The 24,159-nt window shown below is 42.1% G+C and overlaps 1 protein-coding gene across 1 annotated transcript in view; it reads left to right on the top strand.

The window, feature by feature from the left end:
• The window catches only part of FREM3 (FRAS1 related extracellular matrix 3), an 84,991-nt gene extending 75,163 nt beyond the window's left edge, over window positions 1-9,828 (top strand). The window contains exons 7-8 of the mRNA XM_025873834.2: window positions 5,965-6,114; window positions 9,414-9,828. Coding sequence (XP_025729619.2) covers window positions 5,965-6,114; window positions 9,414-9,619 — 356 coding nt within the window. The 3' untranslated portion in view covers window positions 9,620-9,828. The remainder of the gene's footprint in view (window positions 1-5,964; window positions 6,115-9,413) is intronic.
• The last annotated feature ends 14,331 nt before the right edge of the window (window positions 9,829-24,159 follow it).

Raw genomic sequence — 24,159 nt, 5'->3', positions numbered from 1 at the left:
CACCAGCATAGCTACCATCGGTCACCGTACACGACTATTACAATACCAATGACCATATTCTCTGGACTGGACTGTACCTTTTCAGGGATGACATGTTTTCATTCTCTTTAGCTAGATTCTGAGAAATGTTTTGCTTCCTTAAACAGAGATCAAATATATCTTTGTCAAATGGGTCACCTACAGGAATACCTTTGTAAAGGCAACTACTGTGGAGTAACTCATAATAAATAAAATAAATTATGTAGAATAACATAAAAAATAAATCATACAGAAGCAGAGGCAACCTAACCTCCCAAGATCCTGGCCCTACCCTGCCACAGGAACCCTTATGAGAAACATCAGCTGCATGAGGGCAGACACCACAGAACACGGCCAATAAGTGTTAGCTGAAGGCATGGCAGGCTTCATCTGCATTCACTGGGCTTCGGACCCTAGCTTCCAGGGATAGTGCCAGGACAGGCGGAAACTGATGACACTTGTTAATTAACAAATTGTGTCTGTTTTATATATAAACACTTACAGCAGGTTTCTGCTTTTCTAACGAGGATGTTTCTTTCTGTTTTTAACATGTGCTTTATAACCTTATAATCTACGGGTTGCTTGGGTGGCTTAGCCGTTAAGCCTCTGCCTCCGGCTCAGGGCATGGTCCCGGGGTCCTGGGATCGAGCCCCACGGCGGGCTCCCTGCTCCGCGGGGGGTCTGCTTCTCCCCCTGCTTGTGCTCGCTCTCTCTCTCTGTGACAAATAAAATCTTAAAAAAAAAAAAAGAAAAGAAAACTTATAATCTGCTACAAAAAAAGAATTGATGTCCAATTTCAGAGAAGGCTGTTAGTTTTGTCCTGAGGCAATAAGATTTGTATAACATGCATAAAATGTGCCTGTAAAGATTGCCAGCTAGATTAGTATCTTTATCATTAAATGGATAGCTAACAGGATAATGACAGATTTAAGAAAACATTGTAAAGAAAAATGGCACATAAACCAAGTGTCATTTTGGTGAATTCAGCACACCCAACTTTTTTTTTTAATGGGGTTAATACTGTTGCATGGACCAAGATAAACTTCAACACATAAATGTTTTTAAAACTTGAAAGACACATTGTGGTGCTATAAAACCAAGGAACCATTCAGAAGAAAGAGCATCGCTATGCTTTATAGGGCTTTTCATAGGGCAATACAATTGCCACAGGCTTCACAAGTAGAAAAAAATTTACTTCAGTTCTTATTCTTAAACTCGGGTGCCAAGTTCACTTTTTGCAGCTTAAAGTTTCGTAAGATGTATTTTGGTTATTTTGCACCGATTGCCGCTGTTGGCTTGCACATATCTTTCTGGGTGTGCTTGCTGCATTTGACATGGTGACCCCTCACCTTCTCACTACTCTCTGCTCTTGATTTCCCTGGTTCTCTTCCTCTTTTGCCATCGGTCCTTTTTTTCCTCCCTCCCTCCCTCCTTCCCTCCCTCCCTCCCTTCCTTCCTTCCTCCCTCCTTCCTTCCTTCCTTCCTCCCTCCTTCCTTCCTTCCTCCCTCCCGCCCTCGCTTCCTTCCTTCCTTCCTTCCTCCCTCCCTCCTTCCTTCCTTCCTTCCTCCCTCCCTCCTTCCTCCCTCCCTCCCTCCCTTCCTTCCTTCCTTCCTCCCTCCCTCCCTCGCTTCCTTCCTTCCTTCCTCCCCCTCTCGCTTCCTTTCTTTTTCTTTCTTTTCTTTTTTGTCTTTTTGAGCTCTTTCCTTTCTGCCAGTCTCCCTAAGGGTTGATGCTCCCACTACAATTCTCTTTATTCATCTATATGGATGATTATATCATCTATTACAGGATGGACTCCAACTTATGTGCTTACACTCTCAAATCTTATCTCCAGCCCTGACCTGATTCTTGAACTCCAGATTCACACATTAAAGCCTTTCTAGACCTATTTACTTGGATATCCCATCATTTTGCCCTCTCTCACCCCCAGTAGAGACTAGTTCCCCTCCTATATTCCCAACTAAGTTATTGACAGCCCCACTCCCACATTCCCAGGGCATCATCCTGAAGCCCCCTGCATCCAACCACTGCGTGCTGCTCAGGGGACTTAACACATTCATCTCCCACTTCCACCCTAATACTAGTGCATAGTTCAAACCATGTTCATGTCTCACCTGGATAATTGTAATAGCTTCCTAACTGGTAGCCTTAACTCTTCCTTAAATCTGTTGCTCACACCGAAGGTAGACAGATGTAGAGACAACAACAATAACAACACCAAAACCAACCACCTTTCCACTGTTTAAAATTGGTTCCCACATGATATAGAGTCTAAAAAGTAAAGACCCATCTGCTTCAAATGGATCCAAGTCCCTGCTGCATCTGGCTTCTACCTTCCTCTCTAATTCCTTCCCGACATCCCTTTATTCTCATCTCATACATCACTAAGAAATAAATGCTTGTATTTCTCCCCAGACACTGGGCTTCTTCAGTCTTATATGACTTTTTCCATATTAGTCACTCTGAAACATTCCTCCCCCCTCTCCCATTGGTCCATTCTTGTTCGACCTTCCCTAGATCTTTCAGATCTAGCTTTATTTCTCCCAATGCTCTTCCTCTGAGCCTTGAGGCTGGTTTCTTCTTTTGTCAAAGCACTCAGGGGTTAGCTAATTGAAATTGGTGTGGCTGCCCTCTCATACCAAAAATACCTCAACGACAAATAAATGGGTATTTCTCTACATCCCCATAGTGCCACGGTGCTTAGAGCACAGAGAGGATGCTCAGTAGATGTTCAACTGAACAACAACAAAAAAAAAATTGAATTTGACCACATGAAGCCTGACATTAAAGAATTAATATTGACTCATAGGCATCACCTCTTTCTTTTCTAAGAATTCAGAAATCATTTTAAATAAGCTATTCTAGATTTTTTTTTCTAGAGATTACACTTACCAGGTTGCTTCTAGATTTTATTTTCTCTGCTGAGGCAACTGAAAAAAAACATTTTCCTATCTTCCATCTTTTGACATCTATCTTGTCCTGAGTGGTTTCTCCAAGTTTACCAATAGTGTTTCTGTCACTTCATCTGCAAGTCCCTTTTGGACCTTGTCATGAAATTTCTCTGAATCTGGACATTGAATTAATTTTAAATGATGGTCATATCTCTTTTGAGAGCTTCACTTCCCAACTTGTCATATTCCTTTTCCCTATTTCCATTTAAAGAGCGTTCTCTTTGAAAGGAGATAAAAACACATCTATGGCTGTGGAATCAATTTAATGTAAGTATGATGTGGTCAAAGCATCATACTCTCCTAACTGCCCACCCTTAAGGATTACTGCTTTAAGAACTGTCTCAGTTCTTTAGACAGAGCGAGGCCAAAGAGAACTAGAGATACTGCTGGGAGTAGAGGAGCTGTTTCCTCTATTTCAACAAATCCCCTGATGCTCAGTATACAGAGCATCCCAGAAGAGTTTCATGAGTTTTCCTCTGACACCATCCTCCTCTCACATCTTGTATCTGACTATATTCATAGAGACTTGATCCATTTTTTTCTCTGCACAGCACTGTAAGTGACCCAAATGTTTTCCCTTTCTTACCTCTTGCCCTTCCCTGATACCATACAGAATACGTTCTGTGCTAAAAAATCAGATCACTTTGTCCCAACTTTTTTTAAAAGAAAACCTTTGTAATAAGTTCAAAATATATCAGAAGTGAGTTAAAATTATCCATTTGACAAATTCTTAAGTACTTATTATATCCTAGCCTCTGTGTCACTAAGGGTGCAAAGACACTTGGACTATGGTCACTAACCTTGAAAAGTTTGTATGTTTCTAAGAAAAATACAGAACAAGGTGTGAGCTTGTTAGCTTTAACATTTTAACTTTTCCCAAAATTCATAAATCGGGAGAAGGAGTTCTAAGGAAACCATTTGGGAAGTAATGTGTGTCATGTGCAATGTGGAGGACACAGTGAATGGAGGTCTGGCTTTACCTGGAACATCACAAAGTAGGAGACAGACTGGTTGGCTGCTCTGATGGATGAGCAAAAAAGAGGGGCTGCATCAGGGATTAGGCAATATTCCTAGAGTTGATCAAGGCAACGGTGGCAGGAGGGTTGCCGTGGACCAAATGTGAGCCTCGCACGCAAGAGAGAACGGGAATGAACTTGTCTTAGGGCTTGTCTAAAAGCGCCATCTAGAGGGGTGAACGATCCTCAGCAGAAGTATTGTCAACGCTAATAGGTTGAGGGAGGATTAAGTGACCAGCAAGAATAGAGAGGCATCATCCTCAAGAGAGCAACAGATGAGAAATATCCAACTATGGGAGTGTGGGGTCTCCACAGAACACACAAAAGTGCCCATGAGAAACAGAATCCGTTTTCTTCCATCATCTAAGACCAGAGAGTGTGATCACCATGATAATACCTACCAAGAAAAATCTTCCCTGCTCCTCTTGCCTCTCCTCCCTCTTTCCTGTCCCAAGCTCAGAGGTATCAGAAACATTCATCAGCAGCAGTAGGGAGATGGTGTGAAAGGTCTTGGCAAGAAGAAAAGAGAGGATCTCCCTCCCCTTCTCTGAGTGCAGGCCTCCCACCGGCGGGACACCCGAGGTGAACCAATAGCAAGTGTGGCCCATCATCGCAAGTATAGAGGTATTCAAAATGTTAGGAAGCATGGGGTAAAGAATGCCTAATTTCTTGAGGGAGTTCCCAAAGCAGGTAACTCTTAATCACAGCCTTAAAGAATGAGTAGAAATGTGTGAAATTGGGACTTTGGGAAGAGAGTTCCAGCTCAGAGAACATCACCAGCAACAATGGAGGCCCCTAAACACATGATGTGTTGGGTACATGGTGAGCTGTTTGGTGCAACAGGGCACAGGGCCAGTTGTGGTGCCCAGTGATTCCAGAAAAAATGGACTCCAGTCAGATAAGGAGAGCGGTCTTGTACACCATGGTAAAACTTACAGTAGTAAAACATTCCCCAGCATTAAGAAATCTACTAACATACATCCTGAGCAGATAATACTTATTAACTTGATTTCCACCTTCCAGAGTTTTTAAATTTAACTCAGATATGCTTCTGTATTGCATTATGCTTGCAAAGGTGTCATATCTATGATGTTAAATTTCCATTTACCATCTCGGGGGTCGTGCCTTCGTGGGGAAGCTGCTTCCTGGTGTTTACATTTTTTTGCCTCCAGATTTCACAGTCAAAACAAACATTCGTTTCAAACCTTTTCATGGCAGCACATCTAGTATACCAGCTAGACCTTGTACAAGGTTTAAGAAGTCAGCTAAGTTCATAGGCGACTTCCTGAAACACAGAGAACTAGATACAAACAGGGATGCCCATAAAAATCCCAACTTTCTCATTGTCAGACTCCCCCCCTTCAGGAGATGTACGCTACTCTTGCACCTGCCCCCCCAAAGTCTGAGGCCCACTCAGGCTGTCTCCAACCTTCTCTTTCTAATGAGCCCCTTCTCTGCCTCCAGGGAAGCATTTCTGGCACCTCAGCTGATGGGACCCTGCCTCCCCCCAGCATTTCTGTCCATCCCTGTGATCAACAAATGTCATGAGAAAGGGAAGAGAAGCAGTCCCCGAATTCAGAACCCCGGTTGGACTGTCCCCCAACATAAAGAGCAACTTCTCCCGAGAAGAAGCCTTCTAAATTGCCCGCCATCTTTTCCCAAATAATAGCTGACGTGTCTGAGTTACAGCTAGTTTTCCCCCATAGGGAAATTTCTTTATACGACAGAAATCTCTTGAAACGGAAAAATGAATAGAATTCTAACCAATCTTATCTCACTGCACCTCCAGGAGTCACATTTGTGACATGGTGTGTGTGTGTGTGTGTTGTTGTTGTTGTTGTTGTTGTTTTTTCTCCTCGAGCCTGTGGAATCTGTCAAGTCTGATGATTGTGACAAACACCCAGGGTCGCAGGAGCCAACGAGATAGTTGGCCTGGAGGGCTGAAGTATTCTTAGTCTGTCCTGCGATGCCTCCCTAGAGCCTACCCTGCGTTTCGGGGGTGCCGAGTATCGTGTCGAGGAAAGGGCTGGCTCCGTGGAGATCTGTGTCTGGAGGACAGGCCCTGACCTTTCCCAAGCGTCGTCTGTCACTGTGCGCTCCGGGAAGACAGAGCCAGCAGCAGCAGAAGGTGAGAGGGCCATTTAAAAATTATATCGTTATCAAGATATACGTATAGGGTGGTGTCTAGTCTATCAAATGTAGTATGCCTGGTCTTTGTTGACAGACCTTGATTTTAAGTTTCTCCTACCTGAGCACATAAATGGTCTGCATATGTAATGACTTCTGCTCTTTATATAATAAATAGACTACTCAAACAGTAACCTTTAGGATTCATTCATTACCCACTGGCTTGTCAGGGACCCAAATTAATTTTCCAGAGTTCAGAATATTTGTAGATACTGTAAGCTGCTCAAAACAGTATTTTAGACCAAGGTACCCTTTTAATGGCTGAGCAAGGCCCCTCTCCTGGGAAAGTCCAGGCCCCTGTTAAGACCCTAGAAGAATAGGAGGTTTGCACTCGGACTCAGGCGTCTTCCTTGGCTTCAAGCAGCATGTCCTCATGTCCCACTCATCTTTGCCTCTCTTGATAGGGACAATCAAGGCCTGGCCATAAGAGGAACTAGGCAGTTCTGAATAACACTTCCTCTGGGGAGCCTATCAGCTGTTTTACCAAAAAATAACCCCAAAAGCAAAGAGGAATTCAACAGGAAGAGAAGGGGAAATCTCCACTTACATTGATACCCACATTTTCTCAGTGGCAAATGAGACCTTTTAGTCTTCTGGGTTATGGGCGATCAGTTAGTTCAGGACTAGCATCATCTATATCCAAGACAGTGAGAATATTTTAAGAGAAAAGCACAAATCCTGCAAATAAAACCCAACAATATAGAAGCCTATACTAACTAATGAGGCATAAAGAGAGTAAAATAAGCATTTACCTCTGAAAATGCAAACCCAGTTTCAGCATGTACCCAGAAAGTTAAGGGAAATAAAGACAGCCAATTGGGTTTAGAGCACAGTGCTTGCTTTTGGAACAATTCACAGGTTATAACCCTCCAGTGACTGTATCATAGCATATGGTACATGAAACTAGTAATGATGCTTACAAGTAATTTTTTTGCTTTTTTTTTCTTTTCTTTCTTTTTCTTAATTTTCAGAGAAGATCATTTTTTACTCTCTGTTTGTGGAAACGAAAATAAATAGACTAATTGGCTCATTGGGCTTTTTGGCTTCTGGTTGGGAAAATAAATTCGAATTCATTTATTTTTTTTACAATTTATTTTTTTTAAGATTTTTATTTATTTACTTGACAGAGAGAGAGAGAGAGAGAGAGAGAGAGCACAAGCAGGGGGAGCGGCAGAGGGAGAGGGAGAAGCAGGCTCCCCAGTGAGCAGGGAGCCCGGCACGGGGCTCGATCCCAGGACTCTGGCATTATGACCCAAGCCGAATACTGACACTTAACCGACTGAGCCCCTCGAGTTCATTTAGATAAATCCCCTTGCACACAAGTAGTGACCCTTCCGCTAGCTCTCAGGTAGGGATGGACTAATAGAAGTAATGCATCTGCTCAGCTTGGTTAATTCACAATGATAATTATGCATACGTGGTTAACTATATCATTATAACTTGTTACATAAATCATAATTATAATTTCTTTGTACCAGATGCCTACTATTTGCCAGACTCCGTGCTAGAATCCTTGCTGTATTATCACGAATCATCTTAGCAACCTTGTAAAATAGCAATACTTATCCCCATTTTGCAGTTAAAGAAACTGAGACTCAAGGAGGTTAAATAGTTTGTACAAGTAAGCAATGGACTCAAGATCCAAACCACAGTGAGGAAGATCCCAAGGTCTCTCTCCCTTACTCTCTGCCTTGGCAGTTTTCAGTGTAATCTTGTTTTGTTTTTCTTAACATAATTATTTAATGGCTCTTTTAAAAAATATCTTCATGGGCGCCTGGGTGGCTCAGTCGGTTAAGCATCTGACTTTGGCTCAGGTCATGATCCGGAGTCGGGCTCTATGCTGGGCTTGGAGTCTACCTGTCCCTCCCCCCCCACCCCCGCTTGTGCTCTGTCTCTCTCATGAATAAATAAAATCTTAAAAAAATATATCTTTGCAACAATCTCAAACTTACAGAAAAGCGACAAGTACAGTGAAAAAACACTTTTTTTCCTGAACCATTGAGAGCAAGTTGTCAATAAATTTGGAATCATCTGTGAAAACTTAGAATGCCATTTCTACAAAGACATTCTCCTCTGTGACCACAATGCAAGCATGAAATCAGGAACTTAACCTGATACATAACTTAACCTGGTACACAGTCCAATCCTCAGACCTCATTTGAGATCCACCATGTGTTGCCCAGTCAATTCTCTACAGCAAAAGAGTCCAGTTGAGACTCCCATTCTATTTAGTTGTCATGTCTGTTGAGTTTCCTTCAACCTGAAAATAGTTCCTTGTCTTTCCTTGACTTTCATGACCTTGATATTTTGAAGATTACCAGGTTTGGTAGCATGTAAAATATCCCCCAGCTTGGGCTTGTCTGATGTTTCCTTATAATTAGATTCAGGCTCTGCATCTTTGGCAGGAATGTTTGCAGAGATGACAACAGTGTTCTCGTTGGAGTCTATCAAATGGCACACAGTTTCCATTTATCCCATCAATGGTGGTGTTAACTTTGATCACTTGGTTAAGGTGGTATCTGCCAGGTTTCTCCACTATGAAGTTGGTTTTCTTCCTTTACAATAAATAAATATTTTATGGAGAGATGCCTTGAGACAATATAAATATTCTGTTCCTTGATTAGCATATTTATTTATATCACTTATGGTTTTTTATTTTACTCCTTTGGTTATAATTTATTGCTATCATTACATTTGATGACTTTTTAAATAAGTAGTAAAGAAGCTATAGGATCAGGTGACCCAACTTACAAAATAATTAATAACCCAGAAAGCAGCAGAAACTCCATGCCTTAGTAAAACCAAGCAGAATGTGGTAAGATTAACCAAATATCTGGCAAAAGTGAATGAGTGAAACCTAATGAAAATAAAATTCATGATAGAGACCGTAAGAATTAAAAATTTAAAATGTGAAGTTCTTTAATACAAATTGAAGTTTCCTTCAGAGAGCCTTCAGTCTATCAGTGAGATTTTTGTGGAAGTGCTTGGAAGCTGATGTGCTCAGTCTCAACATGGAGAGCCTGGATGGGGACGGCCCATGTTCATGGATAAGTGACTCTCATGGCATTTGGTAGAATATGGTAACTTGCCCTTTCTGGGCATTGAGCCCACAAAATATGATTCTGAGGGTGCTGTGTACAGAAGAGAATGCTATCTTTCTCTGAAGGAAATTTTTCTCTGAAGGAAAACTTATGACAATGAATCCTACAGTCTCACTCTTGACTTTGCCTTTCCCACTAGCTGGAATAGATTATATTGGCATCAGCCGAAATCTTGCCTTTGCTCCGGGAGTGCATCTGCAGATATTCCAAGTGACCATCCTTGATGACCTGGGACAGCCCATCTTGGAGGGCCCAGAGAGGTTTGAATTAGTTCTCCAGATGCCAGTGGGTGCAGTGCTTGGAGAACCACATAAAACCACCATTTTCATCAATGATGCCATCTGACTGTAAGCAGAGTGCTTGTAGTTCATTTGACTGAAAGACTTTAAGGACTTAAACACCCAAAAGACATCTCTTAACAACAGAATGAAACTGTACATATCCAGAACTTAGCAACTCTGAGATATCATGATATTGTACTGTCATTGTGTTATATATATTCTGGTGATATGTGCAAATAGAGTTTATGTGACTGTATGGATATATATAGAGAGAGAGACACGTATACAGAGAAAGGATTGAGCCCAGAAAGGATTAGGCTGCGCTCTTGTTTTCCTTTTCTTATTTTCTTTTACTTTGTTTCTGAAGCTAGTGAAAGCTATTGTCCCAATTAAATCAAAAGTTAAGAACAAAAGGGTCAGCTTCTTTTTGCCAATTGATGCTAGACATGAAGCACCTTTCAACTATATACATACTGTCACCCTCTTTCAGTGTTTCAGGTTATTGTGATTAAGAGTTCCCTAACTGAAATTTGCAGAGAAGCCCAAAGCTCCTTTTTGCCAATTGTTCAATTTTCCTCCACAAGTCTTACTCAGGGCCACTTAGGTAGGGAAATTCTTTCATCAGCTGTCACTTCCTTTGCAAATTCCTTTATAAAAGAGGATAAAAAAATAAAATTATTTTTAAAAATGCAAGTATCATGAAGAAGAAAGAAAAGTTGAAGAGTTGCATAAGCCCCAAACTGCCCAATTCGTTCTTAACTAAGTTTAAGTTGACTATATAAATACCATCAGCATGCCTCAGCTAATACCACATAAATCAGAGTTTCCAAATTATTTTGAAAAACGCATCTTCATTCTGGTCATTATCGTTTAGGTATTTCTTATGCAAATCCGTTTTTTTTTTCTTCTAATTCTTTAAATTTGTGTTTCAGACATGACTTAACCTATTCACAAGCCAACATAGCACATGATAAAAACGACTTAAAAAAAAAAACAACCTTTCAAGAAGGCTTCCCCACAGATACTGAAGAGGGGACAAGAAGGGCCTTGGCTCCCATGCAGTCTGCATATATAGGCAGCCTATCTATCATCAGCCTGGGTTTTGCTTCCTTGCTGGGCAGTGTCAGCTTCCCTAACCAGAGAGATCTTTCCAAGCTACTTTGCAACTCTTGACCTCACTTCCCCTTCTATAAAATGAGAAATCTGACCTCGATTTCCAGTTCTAATTCCTGTCTGAGTACTTATCTACCAACAGAAAATCACCTTCCTTCATCTTATAATTTACCCAGCTACCAGGATCAAAATTCTTTTAAACTCGGGACACCTGGCTGGCTCAGTCAGTGGAGGATGTGACTCTTGATCTTGGGGTTGTGAGTTCAAGCCCCATGCTGGGTATAGAGATAACTTAAAAATAAAATCTTAAAAAAAAAATCTTTTAAACTCAATTCAATTCAACAGATATTTATTGGGCTTCTCCAACATGTGAGAAAGCTATGGACCCTTCACAAATGTTAAAAAAAAAAAAATGAAAAAAACTACATATTGGCCAGGATAACTCTCAGATACATCCAACAGTCCCCAAATAAAGCAACCATCCTGAATTTCCCGCTAAGTACCACTGTACCCGGGAAAAATCCACATTGCCAGCTTTGTCAAGAAAGCCACAGAGGATTTGGTTTTGAACCTGAAATTAATCCCAGTCTTTCGGTGTTTTTCAGACAATCCTTCTCTCTCACTCTCTTGTCCTGTCTTTTGTTAAGGAGCTCCATCAGAAGAATGCAGTGTTTATGCATACATCTTTTTTCCTGGGTGACATTACCAACAGTGCTTTCTGTGAAGTCTGTTTCATTCCCAATTTCCTCCCAGAAAGACATGTCAGGGAAGCAAAACTACTTTTTTTTTTTTTTTTTTGGCTTCTAGGATAAAACCCAGTGTATTCTAGATATGACTTTAATTGTACTAAATGAATGTACATACTGAATGAAAGTGATCTAGAGGTCTAAAGGAGTGAAAAATACCCAATTTCCTACCAAGAATGGACTGACACACTATGAAAAATTGGGCTCATTTTCATTCCTCACGTATTCCTCTCTCGTGCTAACACTTTTATGGAATAAAAAGTATATACATTTTTTTCTCATTAATACTTCAGCTTTCCAGGCACCTGGGTGGCACGGTCAGTTCAGGAACAGACTTGCTTTCTGCTCTGGCCATGATCTCGGGGTCATGGGATCGAGCCCTCCGTCGGACTCTGTTGTGAGCTGAGTCTGCTTAAGTTTCCCTCTCCCTCTGCCCCTCCCTTCCATGCTCTTTCTCTCTCTCTCTCTCTCTCTCTTTCTTAAATAAATAAATAAATCTTTAAAAAAATACTCCCATTTTCTTAGGGATTTAGAAAGCATCATGGAGATATACCAGATGCCCCATGATGTCACTACTACTGAATAAACTATAAATGGAAAGGTGTTGTACATTTTATTCTAGTATCCAGGGCCCGGTTTAAGGAGCCTATTTACAGGGTGAATGAAAAACACAAGCAGCCAAGGGCAGTCATTTACTGAAGTGGAGGAGACACCAAGCGTAAGTCCTTCATGCACGGCTGTACCCACCAGGGCTCAGCCCAGGTGATGATGGCCCATAAGGGACAGCCCGACACTGATGACTCCACAATGCATTTTCTACCAGGCAAGCATTCTAAAATTTTTTGCCACAAGGCACTACAATGTTGTACTTCCTAACCCTATTATAATAGTGAATAATGATAAGCAACCTAAATGGCCCATACAAAGGAAATTGTTAATTGAATTGTGGGATATCTACTTGATAGAATAGTATGAATTCTAGATTACCAGTGATCATGTTGCTATTGCAACCTTTAAAAATATGGAAAAGAGTAAAAGGACATGCCTGGAAAAGATAATAACTTTGTGTTAGGGTCAGGAGATTATCAGCCTTTTTTTTTTCCAAACTTACTCTATGTTATATTGCTAAATATATGTTCAAGAGCAAGTTTTTACTATTTATGAAATTAAGGAAATGAAGCAGGTTATAATGACCTCACTCTGTTATATTACCACAACTTATGACAGAGTCAAATGGGGTCCCTTGGGAACATTAGCCCTGACTTTAGAAAAATGAGCTGGATATGAAGAGGTATCACCAAAACTAAATACAATAAAAGTGAAAATAAAAGGAAAAGGTAAGCAGGATTGAGAAACGGGGCTTCACCAAATGCGTCTCTAAATATGATGAGGTAGAGACAAGGAAACAAAACAGAGTTTGACAGGTGTAGTAGGCTGAAAATGGCCTCCAAAGAATTCAGGTCTTCCTAGAATGTATGAATTTCACTTACCTGAAAAAAGGATCTTGGCACATGAAATTAAATTAAGGATCTCGAGATGGAAAGACTCTCCAGGGTGGGCCCTAACTCACCATAATCACAAGCATCCTCATAAGAGAGAGTTGATGGAGATCACACATAGAAGAGAAAAGATTGGGTGATGGGGCCACAAGCCCAGGGAGCCTGGCAGCCACCCGAGCTGGGAGAGGCCAGAAGTGGATCCCCCTCTAGAGCCCCTGGGAAAAGTGAGCCCTGCCATCATCTAGACTTTGTCCCGGCGAAACTGATTTCAGACTTCTACACTTGTATCCCTCTGTAAGTCAAATTTATAATGCTCAGATGAAGGGCAAGTGATCTTCATGCCCTTGAAAGGGTATTTTCAGAGCAGGGACATATATGCAGCTGTCTTCCTTTCTCTTTACTCATTCACCAGTCTCTCTTGACCTGAGGTTGGCGGTGTCACTTGAAGGACCAGTGCCTCAGACCCTTCCATTCTTAGTATGGTGGCATATCTTGACACTATGATATGTCAACTGAATCCAGTTGAGAGCAAACACAAATACGCTGGACTTGGTACAAAGCCCTGTTCTTTGACTCTACAATGGAATATCAATTTTAAAAAAATGATAGGCAGCCAGAAATCATCACAAAATCTTGCCTCTTCCACCCCACCCCCACACTTATAATGTTAAACTAGGAATTTGAGCTCAAAATTACAACCCCCAAAGAAGTCTACCATAATTTTGTGTTAAGAATATTTTATTGTAAAAAAAAAAAAGAATATTTTATTGTACGTCCTTAAAAATTGGTGATTCATGCAGTGACTCTCTACTAGCCAAAAAATTTAATTAACCAGAACTACTCAACCACCTTTCCAGAACCTCAGCAGTTTGCTTACTGTTCTTAATATGGTCTATTTGTTTGGTAAATGTTAGGAAGCATGAAAAAAAAACCAGTTTGCTTCTATAAAAGATAAGCACTGTGGATGCGATAGTGTTCTGTAAGGAAACAAGATTGGGGTGTTGTCCATAATGCCTCATTTCCTTACTGTGAATAGCACTAAGCACCCGCATAAATGACTGAATGCAGATTATGCATTTGACATTCCTAAAAACATCTTCAGTAAAAGAAAGGTCGAGCCTATGTCATGTTACTCTTTTTATGTCCAGCACCTGGCACTACACCTGGCACATAGGATTGTGTTTCAAGATTACAAATAAATGAGCAAATAAATTGATGACCCAAGCATATGACTAAAGTGCTCTTCTTCCTAAAGGAATTTTTACTGGATCGAGGTCCCAGCAGGAAAGTCATGGCACACTCAAAAGTATTTAACTGGAGAGTGTTCACTGAGGGGAATATTGCAGAGGTGTGGGCAGGATTAAGGGAACCAAAAGGGGTGCAGAAGGGACCAGGGACAACGACAACTAGGAGTCATCACCACCATGAGGCCTGAGGGGAAAGCACAGAGCGGTGACCAAAGCCTCAAAAGGAGAGTAGCTGGAACCCCATGGAGAGAGGAGCCAACCGAAGGAGCCGTATATGCAGGGCGAGCCGGGGAATCAGTATCCTAAGCTCTCTGCTCCTACACCCTGCTCTCCTGCGGGCACTTCCCATCAGGCAAATCCAACAGGAGGCCAGAGGGAAAGGGAGCTCAGTGGCCGTGCTCCACTGGAATCACCTCCTCAGGCATCAGAGAAGCCGGGACAGTGCATCTGGGGGAGACAGACGGAGACGATAACCAGTTCCCAGGTGAACTGGATGGACAGCCTCAACAGGACGTACGGGCCTCCGAGTCTGAGGAAGCTCAGCTCACCATTCCCGGGCGGGTGTTCTACACCCAAATCTGAAGGACAAAGGGACAACGAAGGCAATAAACTAAGAACTACAGTTTCTTCGGTACAGTCACTTCAGGGTTGTCAGTAAACATCGCAGAGCGGGACACTGAGATAATCTAACGGCAAATATGGCAAATACGCTGGGACCACATATGGCCTATTTTGCTGTTTTGGAAATGATGTTTGTATATCTCTGTTTCAGATGGCCAAAGCTATTGTGTACATTGAAAGAAACCAATAGCGTCACACATATCACCTCCCCAGCTGTGCCCCAAGTGATGTCTCTTCTCATCGACGATGACACATCTGCCACCAAAAACAAAAACAGACCTCTCCTGGCTTCCCACTAGTGTGTATGACCGTAGGACACATTTTCCAGTGCTCTGCTCATCCCAGCACACGTCAGTCCTCAGACTAGTCACTTGCCCTCCGAGCTAACAGATCCACAGCTATCACGTAGACAAAAATCTGTGAGCCTCCTATTTTAGCTGACTCTTACTTCTCTATAATCGGAAATCCTTTAAGGCTCGAATTACTTTAAAACCTTGATGCCGGGGTTTCAGTCTGTAAATAGATACCGATTCTTCTCAAGTTGGAGTGTGGGTGCTTCCCAATGGGCACCTGCCTGGGTGCCAGCGTGTGCCAAACCAGCTCGTGATGTGAAATTTGATGCATCTCCCTCAAGCATTAGTGATATGTATTTGAAATATTTTAATGAAAACAAATATAGTACCGATGACAATAGAAAATTTTCCTTACTGAGACAAGCCACAGATTTTAAAGTGTTTGGTCATTTCAGCTTCTTGCTCAGCTCCCCAGGGTAACATGTTTGTGGCCTTTTTGCAGTCAGAGCTACTGGCTGTAAAAACATGTAATCCACACAGACATAACCTAAAAGAATGCATCTTTCTCGGCCACTTTTTAAAATCTCATTTTAGGCCCAAATCTTCCAGTTACGAGAAGACAAGAGCCATCTGCTCAGCCGAGAGCATTAATGACACCCTGACCCTGTGTGGCTGGCTGGCCGCAGCTCCCAGCACCAGTGACAGGGACCTCCGGAATCGGATGCAACCCTTTCTTCACCGACACAAAATCAATCACACTTGACCCCATCTATGTCCAAGCCAGCTCAAGGCTACCGTGTGCAGCTCGAGCTGTCTCTACCGCTGGTGATGGGGGGCTTGCACTTCTGAGTCCAGTTGTCATCGTAAACAAAGACGGGCACTGGTAGTAGCCCAATGGGAAATTCCTTGGCACAAGGGCTGCAAAATTAAAAGAGAAAATTAGAACTGCTTGAAACCTGCTGAAGTTGGTCCCTGTCACATTCATTCTTTACCGCTGAAATAACATGATTTCTGATATATGTAAAATATCTAAGAGTACAATAAACCAGATTTGGGGGCAGGGATTTTTTTTACGCCCATTTTGCATTTTTTTCTGTACTATAATGAGACAAATGGAAAATAAATGGGTTTTTTTTTAAACTTTCCAAAAAAGAAACCCTCGTGCACTGTTAGTTTGAATATAAATTGGTGCAGCCACTGCGGAAAATAGTATGGAAGTTCCTCAAAAAATTAAAAATAGAAATGCCATACAATCCAGTAATTCCACCACTGGGTATTTACCCAAAGGAAATGAAAACACTGATTCAAAGATATATGTATCCCTATATTCATTGCAGCATTATTTACAATAGCCAAGAAATGGAGGCAACCTAAGTGTCCATCCATGGACAAATGGATAAAGAAGATTCCACGGACGCCTGGGTGGCTGAGTTGGTTAAGCATCTGCCTTTGGCTCAGGTCATGATCTCGAGATCCTGGGATTGAGCCCCGCATCAGGTTCCCTGCTCACTGAGGAGTTTTCTTCTCCCTCTCCCTCTCCGCCTGCCTCTGCCTCTCCCCAGCTTGTGCTCGTTCTCTTGCTCTCCCGCTCGCTCGCTCGCTCGCTCTCAAATAAATAAAATCTTTAAAAATAAATTTAAGTAAATAAATTCTTAAAAAAAATTCCACATACAGTGGAATATTAGTCAGCCATAAAAAAGAAGGAGATCATGCCATTTGCGACAACATGGATGAACCTACAGGGCATTATGCTAAGTGAAATAATTCAGACAGAGAAAGACAAAGGCCATATGATTTCACTTATATGTGGAATCTAAAAAACAAAGCAAATAAAAATCAAAATAGACTCATAAGTACAGAGAACAAACTGGTCGTTGCCAGAGGGAAGGGAGTGGGGGGATGGGTGAAATAGGTGAAGGGGATTAAGAGGTACACACTTTCAGTTCTAACATAAATAAGTCACAGAGATGAAAAGTACAGCATAAGGGGTATAGTCAATAATATAATAATGTTGTATGGTGACAGACGCTAACTACTTACATGGTGAGCAATGTAAAGTATATAGAAGGGCTGAATCACGATGTTGTGCACCTGAAACTAATAGAATATTGCATGTCAGCTATACTTCAATAATAAAAAAAAATTAAACTTTCCAAGGTGTTGTAAGTTTTCTAAGTTCGAGTCCAACACATATGTCCACATTAGCAGGGCTGTATGATAGGCCCTCTCATTTATTTTGAGTTGGCCATTGGCCAGGAACCGTGTTAAGTGCCTTACACACATTTTTTCATTTAATCTTACAGCATTCCTATCTGGTATGTATTATTACCTTCAGGCAACAGAATCATTTACAGGTAATGAGACTGAGGTTCTGAGAGGTTGGACAGTTTGTCTGAAGTCATCTAGAGAGTCAAGATTGCAACTCAGTCTGATTCTGGAGCTGAAGTTCTTCCCAGCTCAGCCTGTCCCTCAATACTGGACTGCACAGAAGCAAAAACCAGATGTAATGATGTCCCTAAGTACTGTAAGATCTATAAGCATCTCCTAGACAATAATTTTTAAAGGTTATCGGTATTGCCCTTACAATATCAGGATCAACACATTTCCAATGTCTACTTAATAAAATACATTACATATGTTACACATACTATGTACAGACAAAGGTATTGATTTCAATTGTAGAGGTATCTACAACTGAACTGCTTAACTCAAGAAGAAATAACGCTACTAGAAATACATTAACTGAGGAGAATCTTGACATTCACAGATTTTATACTCATAAAAGGAATGTTAAAGCAAAGGGAGAGCCTTCTCCAGGCCACAGAATGCATGCCTAATCTCAGTGTGTGAAGTGGACAGCAGCTTTCTCTAAAACAGAACACCCCCCTCGTGCGATTGTGTGTGGAAAGGGTCCAGGTCGGGGCTGGGTGGGTGGGACTCCGCACGAGGAGGAAGCCTCTACAAACTACCCGGACCTCATATCAATGCAAACTCTATGTAACAATTTTTAGCCCTAATAACCATTGTTTTCACTGGGTCCAGACTCCCTCCCCACCCCTCAGCAATCTCCAGCCGGCTGGCCATTGTAGGCAATAAGTAATCCTTTCTTCCTCCGCTTTCTTTTCTCAAGTCATTCTGATCTGCTCGGTTGTGTTTTACATACAAATCAACAAATAGGAAATAATTTCACCAAGCATGTATTTGTGTGCATGTGTATTTATGATTTTTTATGTCCACAATCTTAACCTTCAAGGACTAGAAGAAACCTGTCAGAGGGTCAGCTGAGTACCTCCACTGAGGAAAGTGTTCCATAGGTTTGCATCTTGTTGAAACAAGAAATCAGGCCTCTATGGACACGCAATTATTTGACAAAGTACATTAAAAGACGGGCGCCTTGTTGGCTCAGTAGGAAGAGCATGAGACTCTTGATCTGGGGGTTGTGAGTTCGAGCCCTACAGTGGGTGTAGAGATTTCTTAAAAATAAGTAAATAAACTTTTAAAAAATACATTTAAGGATTATTATTACTAGTCAATGTATTCCAAGCTTTTTTTCCCTTGTAATACAGAAGTCAATAATTTACAAAGACAAAATGGTGTCAGTGACTCCATTTTCTCATCTGCAAAATGATGTCCTTTGTAGGACTGTTGGGAATAACTGCGATGATGTATGTACATTAGTACTTAGGAGGCACCTGACAAATTGTAACTACCATTTTTTTCCTTATTCTTATGAACCCTGGCCTGGCCAGTCCCTTAGGTCTTCATTAGCATCCATTTCCCCAGGCCTCAGTCAGCCTCGTCTGCTTGGCACAGGAGGGGCTGAAACTGCCTCAGCCAAGATTCAACATACAGGGCCTGATGGGGCCTGATTACCCCAATCTGATCAAAATAACTGTGATGAGGTCAAACACAGATGGTAAGCATCACCATAAAACCAAAGGTATAATAATTGCATTCACTGAGAAGAGAACCCCACCCTAGAGTCCTGCCTCTGGGAAATCAGTAGTCCCTATGACATGCCCAAACTGTTGGCTGAGTGTGGTGATGGCCAGGTATGCTTGGGAGAGTCTCTGCTGGGAAGGGGCACAGCGGCATGCCAGACTCTGGGACTGAGAACAGACGACCCATGCAAGGCTTGGAGAAATCCTGAGGGCGGGTGATCCCCAGCTAAACTGGTTCATTAGTGAAGGCTGCTCCAGAATTAAATTCCAAATGAGGTTAGATACCACTATCCACTAGTTGCCTTATTTGAAGTTGACAAAATGTTTTTTTTAAATCATTTTCTCATTTAATCCTTAGTCCCATGTGAAGTATTTACAAACACCCCACAATAAAAATAAAAACACCCAAAGTTACTCAGGCAACAGGGGCAGAGTTAAGACTTGAACCCACATCATCTCACTCCCAAATTCTACACATGCACAGTGTGCCGGATAAAGCAGAGCATGCGCTCAGGTGCCAATGACGAGCAGATGAGCAGATCCACGTCGCTGGTAGGTGTGCGTGGTACAAAGAATCCTGGATGCTGAGGACACCGAGGCTTGCATTGATTCAACTGAAATGTATGGGCCAAAGTTCTTTAATATGGTGAGCTTGATGCCGGTAACCGAAGGGTTAACGGGCCTACTAAGCACAGCTGCAGCTTTTTACTCAGACCTCTTTCCTTTTCGCATTTTTTTAAATTTTATTATGTTACGTTAGTCACCATACAGTCCATCATTAGTTTTTGATGTAGTGTTCCATGATTCATTGTTTGTGTATAACACCCAGTGCTCCATGCAGCACGTGCCCTCCTTAATACCCATCACCAGGCTAACGCATCCCCCCACCCCCCTCCCCTCTAGAACCCTCAGTTTGTTTCTCAGAGTCCATAGTCTCTCCTGGTTCGTCTCTCCCTCCGATTTCCCCGCCTTCATTTTTCCCTTCCTTCTCCTAATGTCCTCCACGCTATTCCTTATGTTCCACAAATAAGGGAAACCATATGATAATTGACTTTCTCTGCCTGGCTTATTTCACTTAGCATAATCTCCTCCAGTCCCATCCATGTCGATGTAATTGGTGGGTATTCATCCTTCCTGATGGCTAAAATATCCAGTGGAAAAAAGACAGTCTTTTCAATAAATGGTGCTGGAAAAATTAGACAGCTATATACAGAAGAATGAAACTCGACTTTTCTCTTACATCATATGCAAAGATAAACTCTAAATGGATGAAAGACCTCAATGTGAGACAGGAATCCATCAAAATCCTAGAGAAGAATATAGGCAGTAACCTCTTCGACATCGGCCACAGCAACTTCTTTCAAGACACGTCTCCAAAGGCAAGTGAAACAAAAGCAAAAATGAACTTTGTGGACTTCATCAAGATAAAAAGCTTCTGCAGAGCAAAGGAAACAGTCGGAATGGGAGAAGATATTTGCAAATGACACTACAAATAAAGAGCTGGTATCCAAGATCTATAAAGAACTTCTCAAACTCAACACCCAAAACACAAATAATCAAGTCACAAAACGGGCAGAAGACATGAACAGACACTTCTCCAAAGAAGACATACGAATGGCTAACAGACCCGTGAAAAAATGTTCATCATCATTAGCCATCAGGGAAATTCAAATCAAAACCACACTGAGATACCACCTTACACCAGTTAGAATGGCATAAGTTGACAAGGCAAGAAACAACGAGTGTTGGAGAGGTTGTGGAGAAAGGGGAACCCTCTTACACTGTTGGTGGGAATGCAAGTTGGAAAACAGTATGGAGGTTCGTTTTTGCCTTTAAATGTCCTTGACTCTCCTCCTTCCAGGAGGTGGATTGGAGCCTTGTCCTCCGGTCTCCTCCTTTGGCTGCCTCTCGGATAAGCCTTTTCTTTGCCGCACCCTTGACGGCTCAGCGGTTGGCTCTGCTGTGCAACGGGCAGAAGAACGTGGGTTTGGTTACAAAGTTGAAGAGCCGGCGGGTAGTTTTTGCCCAGACTGGGCCAGCCCCCAGCTGGTAATGGGAGTCCAGCGGCAAGGCCCGAGCAGCTGCGTAGGCTCTTCGTCCCAGCTGGGCGCACCCCTCCTGGGTGCCACCGACTTTCAGCCTTTAGCTCTGGCAACAAGGAACCAGTTGGGGTTTCGGTGTGGACAAACCTGTGTTGGTGAGTACTTCGTGTGCAACCGCCCCTGATTTCTTCCTCCTGTTTGGTTTGGCTCTCTTAGCCTCCTTTTTCTTGCTTGATGGGAAAGGGGTGACCAGGAAGCTGCTTGGTTCATTAGTGAAGCCGGGACTTCTGGAGAGGAGTCAAGGCTCACAGAGGTCCTGCGGTCTTCCTTTGGTTAGCTTGTCCCTGCTGCTTTCCATGTCTTCTTTTTTTTTTTTAAGATTTTATTTATTTATTCGAGAGAGAGAGAATGAGAGATAGAGAGCACGAGAAGGAAGAGGGTCAGAGGGAGAAGCCGTCCCCCCGTCGAGCAGGGAGCCTGATGCGGGACTCGATCCCGGGACTCCAGGATCATGACCTGAGCCGAAGGCAGTCGCTTAACCAACTGAGCCATCCAGGCGCCCGCTTTCCATATCTTCTGATAAAACCAGTCATGTTCTAACTGGAAAATGGGAAATGACCATTTGATCCCTGAATGCAGCCCTATCCCCCCGCATCCCCCCCAAACCGGGGAACGTTGAGTTATGAACCTATGAGAAGAAATAAGGTGGTCTTTGTAGTTCTTATCCTTACACTGCTTGGCCACGGTATTCATTAGACTGTGGAGAAAAATGACTAACAGATCCATAAATCCTTAATACTGTCTTGTAATTAGATTTGTAAAAGGGAGATATTTGAAAATCAGGCCTTTAATGTGTTGTCCACAGATACCAGCAAAACAAAGGCTATAAGATTTTGTTTGCGTCTTGTTTTCCTATTTGCTCGCGTGTCCGTGTATGATGTAAATGGGGGATAATTTCTCTACCTCCGGATGGTGCTGCTAAAATTAATTTGTAAAAGAGCTCTTTTTAATTGGTTTAAAGGCCAGCCCTTGTGAGAACTGGGCATTCTAAAACTCAGAAAAATGAAAACTAACCCAAATGTTTAAGTTTATGTGATCTGGGAAAATATTCAATATAAAGGATAATTTACGGTTGTTTAATTAAAATGAACAGGTCTTTAGAGGGGTCAGCATTAGTTGCAGAACTGCCTGTGTTTACTGAAAGTCAGTTTCTTGCTAAATTTTAGGATTACTGGAAATAAGGGAAACAACTCTATGCAAGGAAAGCAAGACTGGTTATTTAAAGAGAGAAAACTTAGGACAAAATCTGAATGAATATAAAAGGAAAGTTGTAGGTTTTTGAGCGAAGGGAATCTTTGGAGAGGAATTTTGTGCATGGTCGGGACTAAGATTATGGAGGTTAGTGTGTAAACAAGTTAACCAGGGAGTGAGCACCACCTGGGGAGGAGGAGGGAGAGTCAGCAAGATCAGGCAGAAGGTGAGCGGTGGTGCATCAACAGAAGCCTTAGCTGACTCTCCGAGGAGTTCCAAACGTTGGATTACCCTTCAGAACCACCCTGAATCGGGACTTCTCTACCGTCCCGTTGAACAGTCATTGGACGTGACCACCTGGCGGGAGGGCACGCCCTTGGCGAGGCCATTGTCTTGGGTCAGAGCAGTCCCACTGGCCTCGGAGAGGTGCCGACTGCTGCAGCCTTCCTACAGCCCAGAGCCCTTCGCTCCTGCTGGGCATTCTGGTCCGCACATCCCAGCACCCGGCGCAAGAACCCCGATCCTCGCAGTGCCCTCGACGTCCCTGTCTCAACATCGACATGGGAGAGGACAGGGAGGAAAAAAGGAGAGACTGCATAATTTTTTTAAATTGCCCTTTGGATTGAACGAGTCTTAATATCCGAAGTACACCGTATGAAATTGGAATTGGGTTTTTCTCTGTTAAAATGACAGTTTTCTTAGATTAGTCTAAATTATAAACAAAGTGAGTCTTCTTATCTTTAATAGAATCTGCCTAGAAAAACAAAGTGTCTGTTTTGTCTTTATTAGGTCTTTGATTAAAGCTGAAACAACTACGTAACCTCTGTACTTGCCCTTAGAATCTTATTAAAGCCGTCTGATATTTCTGCCAAACTTTCCAAAATTCAACTTCTAAATGAAGCCTTTCTGACTAATTAGGCTTGTTGATTTGTTATGTCAAATTACATGGGAAGCGTTGTCCAGTAAGTGATGATAAACCTTCTTAGGTGGTATTATAAGCTTGATCGCTAACTGTTCCAGAAATTATATAAAATTCCTGAGGTTTTGATATGTCCTGGTATAATGTCATCACCTGCAATTCTAATTATTGAAGTGTGTGCCACAGAATTGCCTTGTCAGATGCACTATAATGACAAATACAGGTCTCTGATAGCTTTAAGATCATAAAGCTAAATAGAGTAAGAATTTCCAGAACTAATGGGAAAACTGCATCAAACAGAACAAGAATTAATGAGATGGGACTGAATGAATTGAGGCAGATGGCTATAGGACTCTTGTTTGAAATGTTGCTGGTTCTCTAACATTTGCTCTTCCAGATTTAAGGAAACTTTGCCTCTTAAGCTATCTATGACTTACCGAAATCTGGTAAAATAATCCTTTGTAAACAAATATGAAACATTACCTTTTTCTCCCTGCCTGATCTCTCCAAATTCAGAAATTCCTAGTGAGGATTCTTCTGTTTTCATGGCAGCATATTTATTTGTATAAGTTTAATAAGAATCTGTTCTCCTTATGTCAGGCCATTATTGGAAACATTGGTTTTATTACCGAGGCTTTGGCCAGAATGTCCTATTTGAGGGAGATATGCATAGACTCAGATATGACCAGACAGCTTTAAGGAACTAAGCTAGATTTTATAAAGCCAATGAAAACCCTTGGAAAAATCAACCTGGTACCTTGCTTGCAGGGGTACCAGCTGCCTTCCCAAGTGAGTAAAGAAGGTCACTTCCTGGCAGGTGCAGGAAACTCAGGCTATTTTGGGAACCCCAAGAAGAGAGGAATTTACCCAAACCTCTAGGTATTGAGGGTGAAGTCGGATGGCAAGTATTTAGCCTGGCTTCCCAGCCTTGA

Source organism: Callorhinus ursinus, unplaced genomic scaffold, assembly GCF_003265705.2.
Source record: "Callorhinus ursinus isolate GAN/ISIS: 27379988/994484 unplaced genomic scaffold, GSC_fseal_2.0 scaffold4, whole genome shotgun sequence".
Lineage (NCBI taxonomy): Eukaryota > Metazoa > Chordata > Mammalia > Carnivora > Otariidae > Callorhinus > Callorhinus ursinus.
Note: the sequence above shows the minus strand (reverse complement) of the source record. Positions and strands in the feature narration are given on the sequence as shown.